The sequence below is a fragment of the Maniola hyperantus genome, chromosome 12, assembly GCF_902806685.2.
Source record: "Maniola hyperantus chromosome 12, iAphHyp1.2, whole genome shotgun sequence".
Taxonomy (NCBI): Eukaryota; Metazoa; Arthropoda; class Insecta; order Lepidoptera; family Nymphalidae; genus Maniola; species Maniola hyperantus.
Window position 1 is genome coordinate 5,534,153 of NC_048547.1, and position 22,778 is coordinate 5,556,930.

A 22,778-nucleotide genomic window follows, 5' to 3' on the forward strand; every position below is an offset into this window, starting at 1 on the left:
AAATATATTATATAGTTCTTGAATACGATGGTACGAAACCCTTCGTGTACGAGTCCGATTCCGACTTAGCCGATTTTTTATATACTGAGAAACAATTATGTATAATTAATAATTATATTAACAGTTAATCATTTTTGCATGTAGCCTAGCTAACTAGCCCTGGCAATTGGCACGGGTAGGTTATAAAAAATGTGAATGTGTTATATACCTACTTAACTTATAGAATAATATCTTATGCATAAACTTTCCTCGTAAAACGTCCATATATTATGGTAGATACATCATCATCAACAACATCAACAAAGCGCGTGGTCTGTGTAACGAGTTTTACAGAAAACAAAATTGAATCATCATCAACATGATCAACCCATCGCCGCTTCACTACAGAACACGGGTCTCCTCTCAGAGTGAGAAGGGTTTTTGGCCACCACGCTGGCCAATTGCGGATTGCAAGACATCACACACCTTTGAGAATATTTTTCTTTAAAACCATTATGGAGAACTCAGGTAGGCAGGTCTCCTCACGATGTTTTCCTTCGCCGTTAAAGCAAGTGATATTTAATTACTTAAAATGCACATAACTTGAAAAGTTAGAGTCGCCGTGCCAAGGCTCGAACTCCCGACCTCTGATTAGAAGGCGTAACCTAACTACAAGGCAAGCCTAACATTTTAGCTTTGTAGTGACCTCCTTAAACCTCTCACATTATATTATAAAGTAAAAGGTAGCAGCTCTTATAGTATGATAAAATTAATTAGGAATCTTTACGGCTGGGTACTTATGCAAATATGAAATTGCTGTTGCTGATAGCGGAACTCTTCGCTTGGGGCTCTGCGACTGTCATAGTAATAAACTTATAGTAGCATTTTATCCTCGACTACGTTGAACAAAATACATACGAGTATATTCTACGACTCGACGCTACGAGAAGTTGTGTCTCATTAATTTATACAAAATCATATTAAGTAAGGGCCTCATAAGAAAACTCAGTCACTCAGCGGGCGATGGAGAGAGCTATGCTTGGAGTTTCTCTGGGTGATTAAATCAGAAATGAGGAGATCCGTAGGAGAACTAGAGTAACCGACATAGCTCAACGGGTTGCGAAGCTGAAGTGGCAATGGGCAGGGCACATAGTTAGGAAAACCGATAGACGTTGGGGTCCCAATGTGCTGGAATAGCGACCTCGCACCGGAAGACGCAGTGTTGGAAGACCCCCTACTAGGTGAACTGTCGAACGGAGTCGCAGGGAGCCGCTGGATTCAGGCGGCACAAGACCGTGGCGTGTGGAAGTCCCTACAAGAGAACTCTATGTCCGGCAGTGGACGTCTATCGGTTGATGATGATGATGATGATGATGAATCATATTAAGTACCTACTTGCGTAAAGTTTGCCTTTTGTATACTTAATATTCGAAGTCGCGTTACGCGATCAAATGAAATCCCATGTCACGTGGGGTTGGATTAAGCTTTTGCAACACGTGGGCCACGTGTAACAAAATCCTTGTAGCTTAACGGTCAATAACGCACTGAAACCCAAAAGGTTTGAGGTTCATTTCCTGTTGCTCTTGCAACGACTGCTCCTAGCACATAGCTGGGAAAGGGTTTAATTTTCACCTCGGTCAATAGCCTCAACTAGTGACAAGAGGGCTGGCCCATTATTTGCGCAAAGGATCAGCCTGACTGTCCAGCGCAGAAATGCATTTAGTGTTCTTCGGACAATTTCGGTACAGTAGGTAACTTGATAAAGCTAACTTTAAGTTTCATTGTAACATTTTCAGTAAAAAATTGAGAATATTACTCCTGTTTCTCATGGTAATTTTAATTATATAATGTGGGTATTCTTTCCATACTATAAGGTAGATCAAGACTCTACCACCGGTTCGGAATACAAACGGAATCTGATATCCTGCAAACCTATGTATTGCAAGATAGCAAATATGTACTTAGTGCTTTTTTGAACTTAGATTTTCAGCACATTCAAAAACTGGCTTATCAAACTTGAACTTACTATTACTTACTGCAAAGTTCATTGGCCTATAAAAAATACATTGAGTTACTGCACGTATACATGGAATCATCGTGAGCTTGCCTTCTACAAGATTAATATTCCAATCGGGTGCCTATCCTATACAACAATAGCGTCCTCACGCGTGCATATTCGAATAATGCCCATATAATGTTCCGATGAAATTGGCTTCACCATCGCGTGCCTTGGCTTAGTATCTTTGACTTTCACGGGGTGACCGGACGATACGCCAATATACTTTTATTTAGAGCTTTTTGTGCTGGTTTAGGAATGAGGACAATCATGGTCATCATCATTAAAATTATGATAATTGCCAGCAATTGTGTTCTTTTTATGTTTTGAGTGCTTAACGACATAATTGTGTAGTTTTACTGTGTTTTATAATGACTGTGATTTGTGCGTGAGCTCAGAAACTCGGTAGGTTGAGTTGTGCTCCTGTTAAAGTGCTCTTTGGACGAAAATGTTGAAGTTTTGTTCACCGGCGGCAAGGCGGCGAGAGACTAATGCGGTTGGTGAATGCATTGTTTATGGTACCAACGTTACAATAAGCAAAGCCATAATATAATTACACTTTTATACTTACGTTGTGTAGGTATTTGTGTCCGTTATGTAGTAAGAGTTATAAAATTTGCTCTTAGATTAATATAGTAGGTAGGTACTTGAAAAATTAGGAACGCCAGATTTGCATAAGCAAAATACCTATATGGAATATTTGCCATGAGATGGTCTTGCTAAGTACATGCATTATTATCTTAGCGAAAGAGATGCGCAGGAAGGGAACTACTTTCAGAAATGAAGCGTAAAGTTCTCAGACTTCTGAGTGCTCGGTGGCAAAGTGACGCGATATTTACCTCGATGTGGTTTATGAATATGCATAGGATCACTTTACAGCCACCTTTACCCCTTGTAGTTAGCGCATTTCCATTTTCTGCTGCATTAGGTGTATCTATAGAAACACATAAAGTATAGTACCTACAGGGTGAAAGTGAGAACAAGTGAAAACAATAACTCTCGCACTGGGATTACCTAACTCGGTTTTAGAGTTCCGTTTCTTTAGATGAAAAAAGGAACGCTGATAGGATCTGCACTAATTCGTTGTCTGTCAAGACACGTCAAGGGAATCAAACCGTTGACCTAGATTCTAGGTCCTAGAATCATAAAATTTGGCAAGCAGCAATGTCTTATAGCACTGTACCTAAAGGGAAAAATACGTGATTTTATGGTTTCATTACAAAAAAATAATTAAAAAGTGTTATTTCTTGTACGATGGTACCTAAGGAACCTTTCGTGTGCGAGTCCAACTTGCACTTGACCAGGTTTTTTGTTAAATTGGTACCAAAACTGACACTAAGCGATAAAGCCGGCTACACTCTCGTACTGGCATCAATTCTTTTCTCTAATGCAGAATGTAGACACAATTTATGTGTCATCTAGTAATGATATCACTAACCATACCTATCCATGTTCACTACCCATGTTCACTACCCACACTATAAATGCGAAAGTGTGTTGGTTTGTCCTTCAACCACGTCGCAATGGACTAACGGATATACGTGGTTTTTTGCATGGGATATAGTTAAAGGCCTGGAGAGTTACATAGGCTACTCTTTATAAAATGGCTGTGTGTATGCGTGTGTTTTTTCTGGGATAAAAATCCCAGAAAATTAAAGTATTTCTAGTTTCTTAATTATTGTTTTGAAGTCTTCGGTAGAGGTGGTAGTACGCGAGAGGTCGAGATGGCAATAGGTGTGTGGACGCCCCGCTCATCCGCACAGCCCCCGTGCTAACCCGGTGCGGAATAGCGCGGTGTGCGGGACGTATCATACTGTCTGATCGTCGTGCACTATACCTACTAAACTAAAATTTGATTTTCATATTACTTACCGTTAGGAAATCATATCCCGCCCTTCTAACGAGCTTCATACCGTCATGCACGAACGCACACGTCATAATGTTCAGACCACAGATTCTGAATGGCCACCGCAACGAGAGGGCGTGAAGATTATGTATAAGTGGTCGACCTTTTGTCATTAACTCTGAAAAGGAAATTAAAATTCTTATCAAGCATTTCAGTAGCAATTTACGTCTAAACATTTATAACTAGAGGATGCCCGCGACTTCGTCCGCGTGGATTTAGATTTCTTAAAAATCCCGTGGGAACTCTTTATTTTCCAGGATCAAAAGTAGCCTATGTCTTTCCCCTTGATGTAAGCTTACTCTGTACCAAATTTCATCAAAATCGGTTTTACTGTTAACTGTTACTGGGCCGTGAAAAGCTAGCAGACAGACAGACAGACACACTTTCGCATTTATAATATTTGTATGTTTACTGCTGGACATAGGTCTCATGTAAGGATTTCCACTCGCCATGGTCTTGCGCCGCCTGAATCCAGCGGCTTCTTGCGACTCGTTTGATGTCTTCCGTCCACCTAGTGATCACTACAGAGAACGGGTCTCCTCTCAAAATTACAAGGGGTTTGGCCATAGTCTACCACGCTGGCCAAGTGCAGATTGGCGTTTACACACCCTTAAGAACATTATAAAGAACTCTCAGGTGTGCAGGTTTCTTCACGATGTTTTCCTTCACCGTTAAAGCTAGTGATAGTTTAATTAGTACTTGAAACGCACATAGCTCTAAAAGTTAGAGGTGCCCGAAATCGAACCACCGACCTCCGAATCTCGATGCTTAATTAGATAGTTTAGACGCTTAATTTATATTCAAGAAAGTGGTGCAATGTTCCAGGTGAACCCTGGTCGCAAGGCGTCTTTGAGCGGGATCCGTGAGGGAGATGTCATCACGTCGATCAACGGGAAAGCAACGAAGGACATGAGCAATGCCGACGCTCATGCCATGCTCAGATCTGCTGGACCTGCTCTGCGACTGGGGCTTAATGAGTAAGCTTTTTCCGATAATTCCGCTAATGTTAATTTTCAGGATCCATGTAAAAAATTGGTGAGTAAGATTCTTCTATTCTTCTACCATTAGCCTAGTGATTAAGACATCCGGCTCTTATTCAGGAGGTCGGGAGTTCAATCTCTAACTTTTTAGAGTTTTGTGCGTTTTGAGCAATTAAATATCACTTGCTTTATTAACGGTGACGGAAAACATTTGTGAGGTCATCTGCATGCCCGAGAGTTCTCCATCTCTTCCATCTTCTCAAAGGTGTGTGAAGTCTGCCAATCCGCACTTGGCCAGCGTGGTAAACTATGGCCAAATCCTTCTTATTCTGCGAAGACACCCATGCTCAGTGCTCATGTATTAAATTTAAAATTTAAAACAACTTTATTGTTAATAGATTTACAGAGAGTAAGAATACAGGATACACTTAAAAACAAAGGGCCATGTAGTGAGCTGGCAGTGGGTTGATCTTGATGATGATGAAGTTCTAAGTTTTAAAACATATTTACAATAATATAAAGTTTGATACATTTTGCAAAGCATATTATTCTTAGAAGAAATATAGCTACCTGACTCTAATCTATCTAAGAAAAAGCTTCTGAGCGCGGTATGAAAAATGCATATAAAATATCTTTACGAAGCGAAGAATGTACGGCACTCCGTTATTGTCAAGACTGACATAACACAGCTCTTGTTATCTGCGAGTCCGTTTTAATTTTCTCGTATCCTTACCTAGTTTCACAAGAACTACAATAATTTTATTTGTAGTGAGGAAATCCGTAAAGGAGAACCAAAGTAACTAAGATAGCTCAACGAATTAGCAAGCTGAAGTGGAAGTGGGCAGGCCATGTCTGCCCCAGAACCTATGGCCGATGGGGCTTACGTGTTCTGGAGTGAGGACCGCGTACTACCAAGCACAGTGTGGGTTAACCTCCAATTTGCTGGACTGATGACTTTAAAAAGGCAATGAGAAGTGGTGGGGTGGATGAGGAAGGCGGAGGACCGTGTGCGGTTGCACGCTCTCGGGACGGCATAGCCAGCAGTGGACGCAAACTGGCTGATTTATTCTTTGGAGGGAATATCAAAAAGTTTTACACAGAACTGACCTCTGAAACTTCTTTGGTGAATAAAATGTGATTTATTGTAACATTTTGTCACGTTGAAAAAAGTTAAGAAACTTACCTACCTAAGTATTAAAATTGTTTTAATATTTTTTGCTAACAATGCATCATAATTAAAACCTGAAATTTTCAAATGCCTCGGCAAGTCAGGAAAGGATACAATGCAAACATTTGCGCTCTAAATTTACATAATACACAGTCAAGTGCAATTTAAACGCTGAACACCGCGACAGAGGGATTCTAAAGTGACGTAAACAACTGTAACAACATTTTTATCTTATTTCTTCGAGTTAGTAAATCAGTATACATCATCATTATCAACAACTGATAGACGTCCACAGCTGGACATAGGTCTCTTGTAGTGACTTCCACACGCCACGGTCTTGCGCCGCCTGAATCCAGCGGCTCCCTGCGACTCGCCTGATGTTGTCCGTCCACCTAGTGGGGGGGTCGTGAACACAATATATATTTTTGGCTAGATGTTGCCCGCGACTTCCGCTACGTTACTATAGACTTTTAGTTACCCGGTGGGTGCCAAGCTGACCCCATTACTAACCCCCCAATGTCCGTCCGTCCGTCCGTCCGTCCGTCTGTTGGTCTATCTGTCAGCAAGCTACCTGTATAATCAACCTGTAACCTGTACCAGTGTATAATCTATCTCCATTCCAAATTTCATCCAAATCCGTTCTGCCATTTTTGCGTGATTGAGTAACAAACGTCCAAACATCCACACTTTCATATATTTTATAATATTATTAGGATTTAAAAGGACCGGCAATGAAGTCCCAGTATAGCACATCATGAATTAGTGTAAACTTAGCCTTAGATTTTAGCTTTCAGCTCGAAATTTTGCATTCTACGTTACCAGAGGCCCGATTTAATCCTGTTGCCCTTTGTCTATTTCACACGAAATTCGATGTGCCATTGCTTTAGGGATATGAACGAAGCTAAACTCCTAAAAGCCACTCAGTGAAATGGCTAGTAGGATAGAAAGAGTCGAATCAGATTATTTGAGTCTTGTGACGTGTGAACTACTAACTCTATTTTATAAGATTTTTAATGAAAGGTTTATAATAACTGAAATGGTTACGAATTATGTTTGATAGTAAGTATAACAGGCTATGGAGCTTTCTTTGTACCTAGCTACATTAATAGATTTTGATGAATCTTATACCCATAGTAGGTAGGATATATCAGGCACGCGGTTAGGTGTGTGTTTGTGTGTGTTTTATAATGTCATCATCATCATCATCATCAACCGATACACGTCCACTGCTGGACATAGGTCTCTTGTAGGGACTTCCACACGCCACGGTCTTGCGCCGCCTGAATCTAGCGGCTCCCTGCGACTCGTCTGATTTCGTCCGTTCACTTAGTGGGGGTCTTCCAACTGCGTCTTCCGGTGCGAGGTCGCCATTCCAGCACCTTGGGACCCCCAACTATGCTATGATGTCATAGCAAATCTGAAATATCCAATACAAGTTCTCATTGTGTATATCACGAAATATACTAATGTGCTTGTTATTTATAAATTAAAATATTAGTTACCATTATGATTTTCAATATTACCAAGTTTTCCACTTACTGAATTTTTATTTGAGGAATCTATAGATTTGTGTGCTTTTGAAAAGTAACTTCTTGCTGACATGCGTGTATTAATCTAAGTTTTCTTGTTGGCAGAGATAGAGAGATGTCACCGCGAAGAAGATCTATTGGCAAAGCTGCAGAGTTGAAAAGTAAGTTTGGAAATTAATTACTTTGAGAATAAGTTATTTTAAAGTTCTAAAAATTTGTTCACTGACTGACAGAATTCCCTGAAAGTTGCTTAAAGCTTATCAAAAGTCACCATAGATTCGTTAGTCGTTAGTAGCGACAAACTTTTTCGTACAATGAAATCCTTTCCTTTTCAAAAGGCAATCAAAAATATTAATGACTAGCTGATGCCCATGACTTCAATTGCGTGGATTTAGGTTTTAAAAATTCCGTGGGAACTTTTTGATTTTTCGAGATAAAAAGTAGTCTATGTCACTCTCCAGGTCTTGAACTATACCCCTGCAAGAAATCACGTCTATCCGTTGATCCGTTGCTAAGTGATTGAAGGACAAACAAACAAACCATCAAACAAACACACGCATTTATAATATGTGTTGTTAATGTGAAATGGATACTTTATAATTAAAAAATAATTAAGTCTTGAACAGGTGAACCACACCGGTTTAGGTGGCGTACTGAAATTCGTGGGCTCCAATCCATTCCATTTTTACCTACCCAACCCTTATGGAAAAGTTAGAAATTACTAAGATTCACCTTTTCTGGCGTAAAATTTAGTCTTAGAAGTATTTAGATATGGTAACAGTTCTAGGTGCTGTTTTGATCCGTCGTCGGTGATCTTTTTTAGTTCGCATCTAGACTCAACCTGTCGCGGATTATGTACATCTAAATATATTACAGGAAAAGGTGACTGACTGACTGATCTATCAACGCACAGCTCAGCTACTGGAGGGATCGGGCTGAAATTTGGCATGTTGATAGCTATTATGACGGAGGCATCTGCTACGAAAGGATTTTTGAAAATTCAATCCCTAAATAAAAGTGAAATAGGGGTTTGAAAGGTCCACGCGGACGAAATCACGAGCATAAGCTAGTTGTAATATAAGATTCGAACGCTTAGTTAAAGAGAAATTGGTATTAGTCACGTCTGTTAAATTTTTTTAATAAAAAAGTTGATTACAGTTAACCCCTCAATAAAAAGCGCCTATCCTAACCACAAAGGGCACCGACCGCAACGTACCAGCTGCAGTACGTAGGGGTCGAATAAATCCGCACCACAGTAGTGATTCGACAGTGAAAGTGAATATAGGTACATAAATAATGTAATAGGAAAAAGACCTCGCAGTATCTATAATATAAAAATGAATCACTAAATGTGCTGCTCATCGCAAATCTCGAGAACAGCTGAACCGATTTGGCTAATTCTTTTTTATAATATTCCTTGAAGTACGAGGATAGTTCTTACGGAGAAAAAAAATTCAACCTCCCCCAATTTTCTAAACTTCACCCGAGCGAAGCCGGGGCGTGTCAGCTAGTATCTCATAATTCCAGATAATTTTATTGTAAAACAAATGAGAAATAAAACGTACTTTTGTCTTTATATAAAAAGAGAAAAGATTTGTATTTTTGTATGTTTGTAACGAATAAACTCGAAAAGTTTTCGAACTACATATTTCAAAAATTCTTTCACCATTAGAATGCTATAGGCTATATTTACCAGCAGAACAAATAAGGGATCCCTAATAAAACTTTAATAATGTAACCCAAGGTGTAAAAATATTCATCCCGAAAAAAACCGGCCAAGTGCGAGTCAGGCTCGCGCAACGAGGGTTCCGTACTACAGTCGTATTTTTTCGACATTTTGGACGATAATTAAAAATATTTGATGCATAAAAATAAATCAAAATCTGTTTTAGAATGCACTATTATTGCAGAATTCTGTTTACCAGCATTCAGTTTCAAATTGAAAGCCTCTTATTCTTTTGATTCACAAAAACGTAGGTACGGGCGGGGCCCGGGGGTCCGATACCAACAGGACGTAGAAGAGCTGAAAATAATCAGTATGCTTGCGTGACAAACATCAGTTAATTTATCTTCGTAGGTAGGTTGTTAGAATTGTTTCTAATGATACTGATAGAGAAAGTCCGATACCATTTAAGCTTATTTAAGCTTGGGAAGTGCTCAGATAAAAACGACTGATTAGACTCGCCATTAGATGCAAAGAGGGATAAAGTTTATCCCTTCATCCCTGGATACTTCACTTGCAACTATATTCATTGAGGTCGCATTTAGTTCAGCGATTTTGTACCTACCTAGTTATAATTTAAAGCGTCTCCTTCTCTTTTTTGTAAGCTTCTCAAAGAAAAGAACCAATTAAGAGACGCGGTCATCAATTAATGCTCTACAAAAGATATTTTTACTATTCTGTTGGTAAAGACAGAGCTTATCTAATTTATAGTTAGTTTTCAAAGAAAATATGGATTAGACCAGCAATTAAGTACAAAAGTATACGAAAAGGTTTAAGTTATACGCTCGGTCTGTCCGAATACCTAGGTGTTTTAATTGCAACGAGATTAACAATGCACTTAAGTAATAAGTACTTCAGGACTAAGTAATTTTATGCTCTTTTCTTAATGTTTCTTTGAATATAATAACGTTTTTTATCTTATTAAGGTTTCTACTGTTTAGATACGTCCTGCTAATTTACATTTATTTCATTATCGACACTTTTCTCAGCCTTACCTAACGCGAGTTCCATAATTACAAATTATTTTTTTGATCCTCGGTACATAACATTGAAAGTAGAAACTTCTTTTTATTACCATTACCCATGTTTAGTATCATTTTTGCTTCCGACTGAGCGTAATGAGCATAGGTACCAAAACAGTAAAATTTAGATTTCTTTTAAATTTTAGTCCATCCTACACCGATAATCTACATATTAAGGCTATAAAAATCGTTTTATTAATTTAAATAACATATACTTACCCACTAACTGTTTAATTTATCATGCATTAAAAGAAGTCATGTCCGCAACTTTAAAAAGCCATTTCCTTTTATAAAATGCATTTTATTTAATGCAATCACGTGCATGCGAAGCGATCCGGAAACCCACACAACAGGAAATCCACGGCATGCAGGGAAGGAAATTTAATATTCCGCAAAGAAATCTAATCTAGAATCCAGTAATGCGTCTGGAATCAGTTTAACGGCTAATTCCATTTTAATAATTAAAATTCTGATTTAAAAAGCGTTGCAGCGTTTCTAACATATTCTACACGTTCGTCCGCGTTGATTCATGTTTTAAAAATTCCGTGGCAACTTTGATTTTTCCGGGATGAAAAGTAGCCTATGTCCTTCCCCGGGATGCAAGCTATCTTTGAGGGCTAGCAGACAGACAGACACACTTTTGCATTTATAATATCAGTATGGATTAGAAAATTATATTTTCAAAAGCAACCCAATCGCTGTTATAAATAAATTGGAATTTTATTTTATTTTGTTTATTTGAAAGTAATCAACAGCGTAAATACATAATTATTATTTAAATTTAAATCTAGGTATAACAGAAGGCCAAAAGAGATTACTTAAAATTATAATTAAACTATTTTAACAGAATAGAGTTAGAATAAATGTAGGTATATACAATAATAAAATAAAATAAAATAGATGTTTGTTGTAAATAATATATAAAAGTGACGAAATAATATAACTGAAATATAACAGCTAAACTAGTGACCTAGAAGAGCTTATTACAATTTTCGTAGGAATCTCTAATTAAAAAAAATATGTAGTATATGTTACTCAAGAATAATGTAGCTTTCTACTGATAAAATCTAATGAGAGTCAATTAATTAATGTGATAAAATAAGTTTTTTTAATTTTGTTTTATACATAATTAATATAAGCTCATTTTGTTTCAGGACCATCGCAACTGATATCGGATATAAACAGTGGAATAGCGACACCACAAGCACCTGTCTACGCAACAATAAGACCACCGCAATCGCCACATAATAAACTACAATCCCCAACTCTATCGCTCAACTCACCTTATTCAACTTTTAACTCAATATCTCTAGTAAAATCTGTTGCACTGTCTGAAGAACCACCAAAATTTCATCCTACTAATCCCTTTTATTCCACATTACCGTTAAATTATAATTCTTCTAAACTTCCTATTCCAAATGGAAAAGTTTCAAGCTCTCCCTTACATAGTAGATCCGGAAACAAATCAGATTCCTATACACATAATAATAATGATCACGATTTAAAATTATCATCATTTTTCTCAAAAAAACTTGACTCTGGGCCTAGTAGTATACCGAATATTATGTATAACGACTCACAACCAAAGAATTCTCATACATCGCCAAAGTATTTAGCAAATGATAAATATAACACATTTTCTAATAGTCAAACCAAACCATCAGGGTTTAGAATTATCGACGATAATACAAACATAGATAGGAATCCATTTGAATCCAGCAGAATTAGTGATTTTCACCAATATGAACAATCTAAAGATAAATTAAATGATTCATCACCTTTTGGTGAAAAAAACAATATTTTATTCCAAAAGTGATGGGAACTTTCAATCAAATGAAAAGGTAATCAAACATTCAACAATAACTGAGAAAAAAATTAGTGAAGTTGAAGAAATAAAGACTATTAAAAAAATTACTCTTAATGGCTCCAATGAAAGTGACCATAACCACAGAAATGGAACACTAAATTCTTCCGAAGAACTCTCAAGGTACAATAATAAACAAAATCGACCTTTATCAAAAGATCGTGTTATGAAAGAACATCTGATTCCTACAACGATAGAAAATGACAGTTTTTACAAAAATGATACAGAATGTGGAAGAACCAAGCAAGAAAATTATTGTTCACCGTCATGCCGGACACCACGCAAAGAGTATAATGTAGGTAAGTAATTTTGTATTCATAATTACTTTTTTCTACTGTTTTATCTATCTAACATAATAGAAATACAAAACAGATAGGGTGCTGGAGGCAATTTTGGATAACATAATGAGCTCGTCAATAAGTCTGAGTAATATATTTTAAAACAAGTGAACAAGGTAAACAAGATGCACAGACAAGATGACAAGGTCACGTTTCGCAGATTTTTCGAAATAAATATAATTAGGTATGTATTATTATGTTTAAAAAAAATATCCTTAATGATCTACTCGTGCCTGTTATGTTTAAGAAGATGGATATAAAAACAATTTCATGAACTTATACCATCAAATCTTTGAAAGTATGAATAAAAATGCAGACCGAATACTGGTGAAATGATTTATAATGGAAGGCTTGTCAAGGAGCATTACTGGAAAAGTGTCAACGTGAGCAAAAGGAGTAGGCCAGCTATCTATATATTATAAGGTATTTTTTATTCATTTACGTGTAAACACAATGATAGAAATCAAGATTTGTGGCACGCAATAATGATTTAATTTTTTTTGCCATCAACCCTCTTTCTATAAGTACTTACAAAGAAATCAAAAATTACCTAAATTAATATAAACTCACTTTCTTATGTAAAAAACTGATTGCTGAAGATATTCAATCCATTTTGGTTTTCGAACATATTTACCTCTCTTCTTATTTTGCTCTATGGCTTTTATTAGCGCCTTGTTTACCTCTTATAATATTTTCTTAAGTGAAGCCATCTTTCAAATATTTTTAGATCATTTTTCTATAGCTTCGTTAATTTAAGCATTTTGCCTTTTTTGCCAGATTTTCAAACTTCGGTAAATTTCTGAGATATTAATATTAAATTGGATTTTTTCGAGTTATATTTTGTATTGAATTTATTTTTCTCTTAGAATATTACGGTGTAGGTACATAGAATATGATTTTATCTCGAGGACAATATTAAAGCAGATTTAATTTTTTTGGCGTTCTTTCTTAAAAATCGAAGTCTAATAGATAGGTAGTCTTACATGGATTTTTCTGAATAATAAGTTGTGTATAATATGAGTAGATTAACTATATTTTACATAAGATATCATCATAATATCAATAGAATTAGCAATGCTGCTACAATAGGTATTTATAGTTGATTTATCAGAATGACTGCTCTAGATAAAGAGACAAGACAAGGTCTTGGGCTGGCCGATGGGTGTGGTGTCACGCTCTGAAGACGACCTGGAAACGACCCGAAATCCTTAAGTAGTTCCACCGACGGCATCGCTCAACGTTCTATAGACCTCGTTCTGAATAGTCGTTCCTTTGGCCTAGAGCACAGTTGTACATTTTTTAAGTTAAGACCAAAGTCATTTGTGCAAAATCTCAAATTATAAAAATGAAGTCTGTAATCTATAATTCCTAATATAGGTACAATCTTAAATGGCGAGTAAATTGTGATAGTTTTTATATGGCACCGTTTAACTTAATCACTTAAAATTCAGGCTAAAGATTTCGGTTCCGGTATCAAAAATGAGTTCCCCCTGTTTTACGAGTAGCCCGTACATTTTTCACCCACCATCGGAATCATCTGCAACCGAATCAGATGATAGCGTTGATTCTGGATGTGAAAAGACCGTCGGTGATGGTGTTCGAACGAAATATACCGACCCCAAGCGGAGGACAATTAACAAAGTTAGCAAAAAGATACTTAAAAGCTATCGAGCGACTAACATGTAACATAAAACGAAACTCTAAAACTAAGAAAGTGACTGCACAGGAAACCGGGAACAAAAAGAAAAGTAAGTACCTAGTTACTTTGTAGTCGTTTTGTAAAAGATTAACCGACGTTCGCAATTTGGTCAGCTTGAGGAAACTGAGACTTTTGCAACAGGAATCTTAATATTTCTATAGCAATTTTACTCCCCTTCTGTTTTAGACAAACATTCCATAAGACTGAACCCCTTTTAAATTTTGCAAAGGTATAGTTAAAGACCTGGAGAGTGACATAGGGTACTTTTTATCCCGGGAAATCAAAGAATTCCCACGGGATTATTAAAAATCTAAATCCACGCGTTAGAAGTCGCGGGCATCAGCTACTTAGTATATAAAATAATTTAATTATAGTTGTGTATTTAAAAACTATGTTAGGTACAATAAAACTTATAACTAGCCTTTATACTAACTATACTGTAACTGTTCTAATCATGCCAATGGAATGGTGCCAATAATACTGGCTGCACTTCCGCGCTTCTGCCACAAAATAACCACGGTGAAACGTTTCATAAGAATTTAGTATTAATTATTAGCATGAAGACTCAATGGCCTCAGGGTTTTCACGGTAAACGGAAAAAATGTAACTAGTACATGAGAGTACGTTTGCGCTGCTTAGCGTTTTCGGCCAATTCTGCTGTGGCTCCCGATCTTGATACTGTCTCTCTAATATGACACGAGGCCTATGTGCCAACGTACGTTGTCCCCGTTCCTAGGAAACGGTTCCTAGGATCAATGAAATAACGTGGGGAAACGTTAAAAGTTGAATTATTTTTTGTTGAAAAAGTTTTTTTAAGTTTTATTATGGTAGTGTGACTCGTTTTAGAATTATGTTCAAAATATTATAAATGAAACCTTTTAATATTATGTATTTTACTTATTTTATACCATAGGGCATCAACGGGGGCATTTATTCCCTTAAAAGGCATATATCCCCAAAAAATGGATCCACAAAAACTCACTTTCTGCAAAAAAAGGAATTGTAAGGTCAACATAAACTAGTCGTAACGTTACATGAAAAATTCAACTAACTCTACTAATAGGAATTATTAATTTTTTTTTATTTTAATTAAAATTAAATTAATATTTTTTAAATCGGATTGCTTTTTCTAAAAGTCTGGCATCCATCCGCACTTTGCCCTACACTAGTATTAGTAGGTAATCCTATTACTGGACGGATTTGGCTGAAATTTGGAATGAAGATAGATTATATGGATTGGATTAAGACATAGGCTACTTTTTATCCCGGAAATCAAAGAGTTTTCGAGGGATTTTGAAAAACGTAAATCCACGCGGACGAAGTCGCGGGCATCAGCTAGTTGTTTGAATAAAACTTTAGACCGAGATAATCACATTTATCATTTTCTTTTATTTGAGAAAAAGTAACGAACATCTGTTTCAAACATCCCTTATGGACGTTTACGACTTTATGAAATAAGTTTACGAATCATAAAGACGAGCGAGAGCAATAATATTTTTGACAGTCTCAAAGAGTATTGTCGCACGTGAACATCCCGATCAATACTTAAAAATATTACATAGTATTGTTCTTTTCATGAGTATTTCTATCTTCTTTTTGTACCTATTCTACTCCCTTTACAACCTCTCGCACTGCCAAGGGCAGAGGCGTCTTTACCTATGGTGCAGGGTGTGCGGCGCACACGGGCGCCGGATCTAAGGGGGCGCCGAGCGCCCTAGAATGCGACACCTCCAAAGATGCGTCGATGCCGGCGCTTTCAAAGACCCTGCGCTCGTGCTATGGCCGACGCCGTCATCATTTAAAATCATCATTTAAAATTGCACCATTTGCATCCGAATTTCCGTTTGAAAATATAACTGTTAGTATTCCATTTTGACCCTGCTCCTACTAGACTAAAGGGCGCCAGGGTACTGGTTGCACACGGGCGCCACAAGGGCTAGAGACGCCTCTGGCCAAGGGTCACTGGTAGAGATCTCTCATAGAGATAAGTGCTTCCCTGTTCACTTTTGCTCTCTTTTCCTCCTTACTGTAAATATTTTTGGTACAAATAAATAAATAAAATACCTAATATAAATGCGAAAGTGTGTTTGTTTCTTATTTTATCCTCCACTTCGTAGCGGACTAATCCATTATTTGCATGGATATAGTAAAGACGTGGAGAGTGACAAGCTATTTTACCTCGGTAAAACAAACGGTTCCTGCGGGATGGCATGCCATGTTTTACGTCTTTGTCCTTCAATCACGCAGAACCACGTCATTTTTCGCATGAATATAGTTATTAAAAACTCGAAGAGATGATATTATACTGAGACTACTTTTAATCCTGGGAAAACAAAGAGTTTCAACAGAATTTAAACACCGAAATCCACGCGGACGTAGTCTCGGGCATCATTTCTAATTCCTCAGATACTCGATCAATTTGACATTTTCGTGTGCTTGTGTCAAAGAAGTTGGAAGTACTACTACGGTGTATTCCTATGTCGATGGCTTGTGTTTTCTTGTCTAAGTAGTTTGTCCTTAACGGAAGGGTTAGGTACCTACTCAGAATAAATACCTGATTGAATAATTGATTTGTTTTGTTGTTTTTTGTTTTTGAAATTATTGTACAATAGTGGGTTGCAGTATACTAGGCTACAATAGCCGAAGCGAATGTAAAATAGAAGGAATAACATTTCACAAATAAGTACCTCTGCTTGAGCGAGAAGGACTGAGGGGGCCACGCTAGTTACATATCTGAATATATCTGTGGGTACCTATGTATAAAAAAGTTATATGTGACTAATACATTTTTTCTAGTAACACTTATTATGTAAATAGTTCTATAAGGGCACCAATGTTGATATATAGGAATACTATTACGTCTTTCAGACCCCGAGCACTTTAAATATCGTTGCTGAGTCTGCAATTTTACTACTATATCCCACCCGGCCCTTGATCCGCAAAAAATATGATAAAAAGACCCTTCAGCGGCCTTGACGTATTGAAAAAGAGATAAGTTTCTTTTTACCAGTTCCGCGAAAAAAGAACTCAGTGTTGATATTAATGATAAACATGAATATTAAAGTAGGTATACGTCCCGCAGATTACTAATGCGCGTGACCGCCATTTTGACGTCAGCACTAGACTGATGAAGCTGATGGTATATTTTTATTTCGACTGACGTCAAAATGACGTCATTTCGATGTTAATGAGACATGGTTCCAGCGCAATAGCAATTTGGAGGACTTTATACTACCATGTAGCTAATACCTTTAGGCAGATATAATAATAATATGTTAAACGAGCTAAAAAATTCTATTCTATCCACAAAAAATTCCTATGTTATTAAATCAATTAACATTGGGTATATCTACTCACATCTAAACATATAAAAGCAAAAGCTGAATGATTGACTGACTGACATGATCAATCAACGCACAGCTCAAAATACTGGACGGATACGGATCGGGTTGAAATTTGACATGCAGATAGATATTTACGACGTAGACATCCGCTAAGAAAAGATTATAGTAATAAGATAAGGCTAACTTTATGTATAATTTTACAGATAAGTTGAATAAATATTTTGATTTTCCATTAATTCATTCATTTTCACATTCATGCAGGGTTAAATACATTCAGCTTTATATGCTTCACAGTAGTTAGGTAACATCTCTGTAGGTACCTGTACGTATTTAAGTCCCTAATGTTGAATTCTGGATAAGCTTAAAAATAGTTCCAGAATGCCTAAATTCCAATCATTCTTTTTATAGATTCAGCAACATGGAAACTGAAACAGACGTGTTTGGAAATATTTATTAGTTAAATTTAAACGTTACATTGATCTCAAACGTGATGTTGCGTAATGAATTCGGTTACCATTTGCGAATGCACGAAAGCGGGATAAAAAGCTTCACAAGGACGCCATTTTAATTTTATCAGGGAGGTACCCCGTACTAGATAGAGGTGGAAATGTACAAGATTTAAAAGTAAAGAACAGGACCAGTAGATTTTTAGGGTTCCGTACCTCAAAAGTAAAAAAAGGAACCCCTTATAGGATCACTTCGTTGTCTGTCTGTCTGTCCGTCGTGTCTGTCAAGAAAGGCTACTTCCCGTTGACCTAGAATCATGAAATTTGGTAGATAGGTAGGCCTTATAGCACAAGTAAAGGAATAAATCTGAAAACCGTGAATTTGTGGTTACATCACAAAAAGTGTTCATGAATTATTTTCAATTTTCAAAGTAAGATAAACAGCTATACCAAGTGGTGTATCATAATATGAAAGGGCTTTACCTGCACATTCTAAAACAGATTTTTATTTATTTTTATGCATAATAGTTTTTGATTTATCGTGCAAAATGTCGAAAAATACGACTGTAGTACGGAACTCTTGGTACGCGAGTCGAACTCGCACTTGGACGGTGTTTTATTCATTAGAATAATATCGCTATCTGTATCACATGGCGCAATTTAGTGGGATTGCAACAAGAGTATTAGAGATAAATGGATTATTATTATTACTTTAAAATACTTACTACTTGTATATTTTAGCGTTTAAACTATCGTGAGTGATTTCCATTATATATAATATCTGTCCCGGCTTTACTCACGTGTTTAGTCGACGTTAGCCCGACTAGTTTCGAACCCATCCGCATAGAATATCGCATACCTACTAAGTGAACGTTTTGACGTTTGTAAATAAAAAGTTACTGATTTGACTAGCTGTCAAATAGGTACCGTATTGTGGTGAATTATTAATATCACCACAAAGCACAGTGTTGCTAACTTTGGAATTTCATTTCATGAAATTCTGGTCTACCTATAGGCTGGGGCGCTTTTTTTGGACCAATTTGTGAGGTCTGCATCTCTAGTTTCTTACCTTGATCTTTAGTGCCAGGTAAAAAAATTTTTATCCAAGTAAACCCCTAAAATTCTTTTGATTTTTTTTTAAATTTATTTATTCATATTCATTTTACAGAGTTTCCTACATATCTATCTCGCCAAACTGGTGGGCCAGTTTGTTGGCGAGGTGGCGCTCTTATAATACTATGTACTAACATAGTATTAAGAGCGCCACCGCACCACATATGATACGAAGTTCTAATATCTCTCGTATTTTCTTTTCAATTAAAACAGGTATTAGAACTTTTATAATAACTATAATAACCTTGACTAATATTACGTATTTCTTTTAGGTCTTAAGGGTTTTCGTTGTTGTTTGTTTTTGCTTATCACTTAACGGTATTAGCTTAGAGCCGAATATAGAATTTTCTTGTTTAGAAGATATGGAAGAGCTGACAGTAGCTGCGAATGGAATAACCGGACTGAATATATTCACCGATGGAAGCAAGACAGAAGATGGAGTGGGTGCAGCTCTGACCTGTTGGGAAGATAGGGAAGAAACTCACAAAAAAAAGTTTCGTCTCGAGGCTTATTGTACAGTTTTTCAGGCAGAGCTGTACGCGCTCTTTCAGGCAACAGAATATGCCTTTAAAACGACCGGAAACCAGGTGAATATATTCAGTGATTCGAGATCCTCACTAGAATTGCTTAAAAACATGCAAGTTTTTCATCCATTAGGCTTTGCTATCAAAAATAATTTAATAAAATTAGAAGAAATAGGTAAACTGGTAAAATTATTCTGGATACGAGCCCACGTAGGGGTGCCGGGCAACGAGAGAGCAGACATGTTAGCAAAGGAGGCAGCAAACGAATCAAGAACACAAGCTGACTATGACAAATGCCCAGTATCATATATAAAGAAAGTCATAAGGAAGGAGACTATAAATCGATGGAACCAAAAATATATAGAAGGCGAAACTGCAAGCATAATTAAAGTGTATTTCCCCACAGTAGAACTGGCGTACAAATTCGTAAGGGAAATAAACCTAACACCGATTTTGGTTCAGGCAATGACGGGACATGGAGGTTTTGCCGCCTATCTTTACAAGTTTAAATGTAAGGATAGCCCGTCATGTGTCTGTGACCCAGACCAAGAGGAAACTGATTTGCATGCCATTGTGGAATGCCCCAGATACGGAAGAGCACGGGAAGACCTACAGCAAATAATAAAAGTAAATTTAACTCTGCAGTCGATCCCTGAAATTATTATGAATAGTGAAATAAGAAAAAGGTTTTTAAAATTTTGTACATGTGTAGTAAATATAACATTAGATAGAAATAAGTCAAGATAGTAGCTAATTAATATTTGAAGCCATAATTACAGTTAATTTAAAATAAGATATATAAATAGAAAATGTAAGAAATTATGTATATAATGTATTATTGGAATAATATGTTACATATGCATATAAATATAAGTCTGAATAGAATAAGTTAAAAAACGTAAGGCTATTAGCTTAAAAATCATGATCACAGTACAAAAAAAAGAACCTGTTTCATGACAATCGAAAAAGAAAAAGGTAAAAAAAAATATGCCGTGTTAAGCTATACAAAGTCTCCGATAAGCATGTCGGAGGATTGCCAGCAAAACATACAAAAAAAAAAAAAAAAAAACGGTACTAGCTTAGACTAATGTTCATGACAGGCCGTTAAGGTTACAGTTCAAGTTAAACTTTGATCATCAAAAAAGAAAAGTGAGTTGCACAAGTCAGAATTTGTTAACCTTGAACCGAAACTTTACCTTTAACTTGATTAGAGTCATTTTGTGCGGATTTAGCGCACGTGGTAAGCTTTTATTTACCGGGGATGAAACTACGTATAGGTACACTTCTCTAATTAAACAGATGTACTTATTTTCGGATTTGTATTGCTATGGGCAATACTCGTAGTAAGAACATATTATAAAGTATTATGAATGAATGGGTTCAGACTAATCTTGCTATAATTGTCACACAATCGATGCTTAGTACTTTAAAATGCGGACGAATCCGACAAGTTACAAAAGAATAACCTCCCTGGTAATTGTGCTATTTATTTATATTGGGTCAATGAACCGTTATTTTGTTTCGTTTTATTTAATCCGATTGCGATATGTTTTACTGTATTTTGCTTTTATTTGTTGTCCTTTTTGATACCTAATGTATTATTTGACATATGATATATTTATGTCTTTATTATATCTAGCTTATTCTCGCGACTTTGTCTACCTGGACTATACAAATTTCAAACCTCTATTTAACCCCCTTAGGGGTTGAATTTTCAAAAACCTTTCTTAGCAGATGCCTGCGTCATAATGGCTATCTGCTTGCCAAATTTCAGCCCGATCCGTCCAGTAGTTTGAGCTGTGCGTTGATAGATCAGTCAGTCAGTCAGTCAGTCACCTTTTTCTTTTATATATTTAGATAATTTAGATCATAATGATTTTTGTATACCTACCTATAGGCTATAACATTCGATGATATAACAGCGATATTTTATTAAAGAATAAATTGTTATTTATTCTGTAGGTTTACAGCGATTATTTTGAATTTTTTTATTAGTTTGTTGTTAGAGCGACAATAGAAATACACACTGGCAAAATTTCAACACTCAACATCAGATACAGCTCAGTGACAGACAAACGGACGGACAAATGGACGGACAGACGGACGTACAACGGAGGCTTAGTAATTAAGTTCTATTGATATGACCCTTCAGGTACGGAACTCTAAAAATAGGATAAAAGCGCTAAATAAATAAAACCGAATGCGAAAGGTGCGCCTAAGCATCGCGTTGATCTGACGGCCATAGTTCCGCCCTTTGACCGGTTCACTGCTTTCCTCGCTCCAATGATAACGCACAACATGTGTTCCAATTCCGACCGGGGATCTTGCACAACATTACCCATTCATGATTATTTTCCCGCGGAAAATTAGGGAGGTACAACGCTCAGGTTTGACGAAATACCCAACCGCAGATTTGGGGTGAAGGTGAGATTGCTGAGATCAATGCGCTTCTTTTTCATCTCTATCTACTATCTTACTTACGCGTATGTAACTGTTTGTTGATAGATTTGCACGCATACCTCAAAAATAATAATATTCCAATTTAAATTTTAAATGGGACGCACTTGGGCGGATGTTTCAATCGATTTTTTTGGTATTGAAAATCTATTAAAATCTCAAATATGTTCGTCAGTGACAGTTTATTTGGAGATCCAAAACTCCGCAACATGTGCGACTAGCTAGCACTATAATATCTGCAGATAAAGTTACGAGAAAATGTTTGACAATCAGTACCTATATTAGGTAGTTACATTATAAATGCGACATTGTCTTTGTTTGTTGATTTGTCCTTTAATTACGTCGCATCGGAGCTACGGATCAACGTGTTTTTGCATGGATATAGTGAAAGACGAGAGTAACAGGCTACTTCTATCCCGGAAAATCAAAGAGTTTCCACGGGATTTTTAAAAACCAAATCCACGCGGACGAAGTTGCGGGCATCAGCTAGTAAGAAAATAATACCTATGTAAAAGTTAAAATTAAAAACAGCTAAACCCAAATAACCAAATTGTATCACTAAATACTAAAATCAAAGTAGTCAAGTTACTACTGTCAAATTGTGGGCAAATCTAATAAATTAATTAAATA

At 36.6% G+C, this 22,778-nt stretch overlaps 1 protein-coding gene across 1 annotated transcript in view; it reads left to right on the plus strand.

The window, feature by feature from the left end:
• The window catches only part of LOC117986978 (sorbin and SH3 domain-containing protein 1-like), a 170,944-nt gene that overhangs the window by 28,709 nt on the left and 119,457 nt on the right, over positions 1-22,778 (plus strand). The window contains 4 exon segments of the mRNA XM_034973939.2: positions 4,767-4,918; positions 7,724-7,779; positions 11,518-12,143; positions 12,145-12,526. Of these exon segments, the coding sequence (XP_034829830.2) occupies positions 4,767-4,918; positions 7,724-7,779; positions 11,518-12,143; positions 12,145-12,526 (1,216 nt within the window).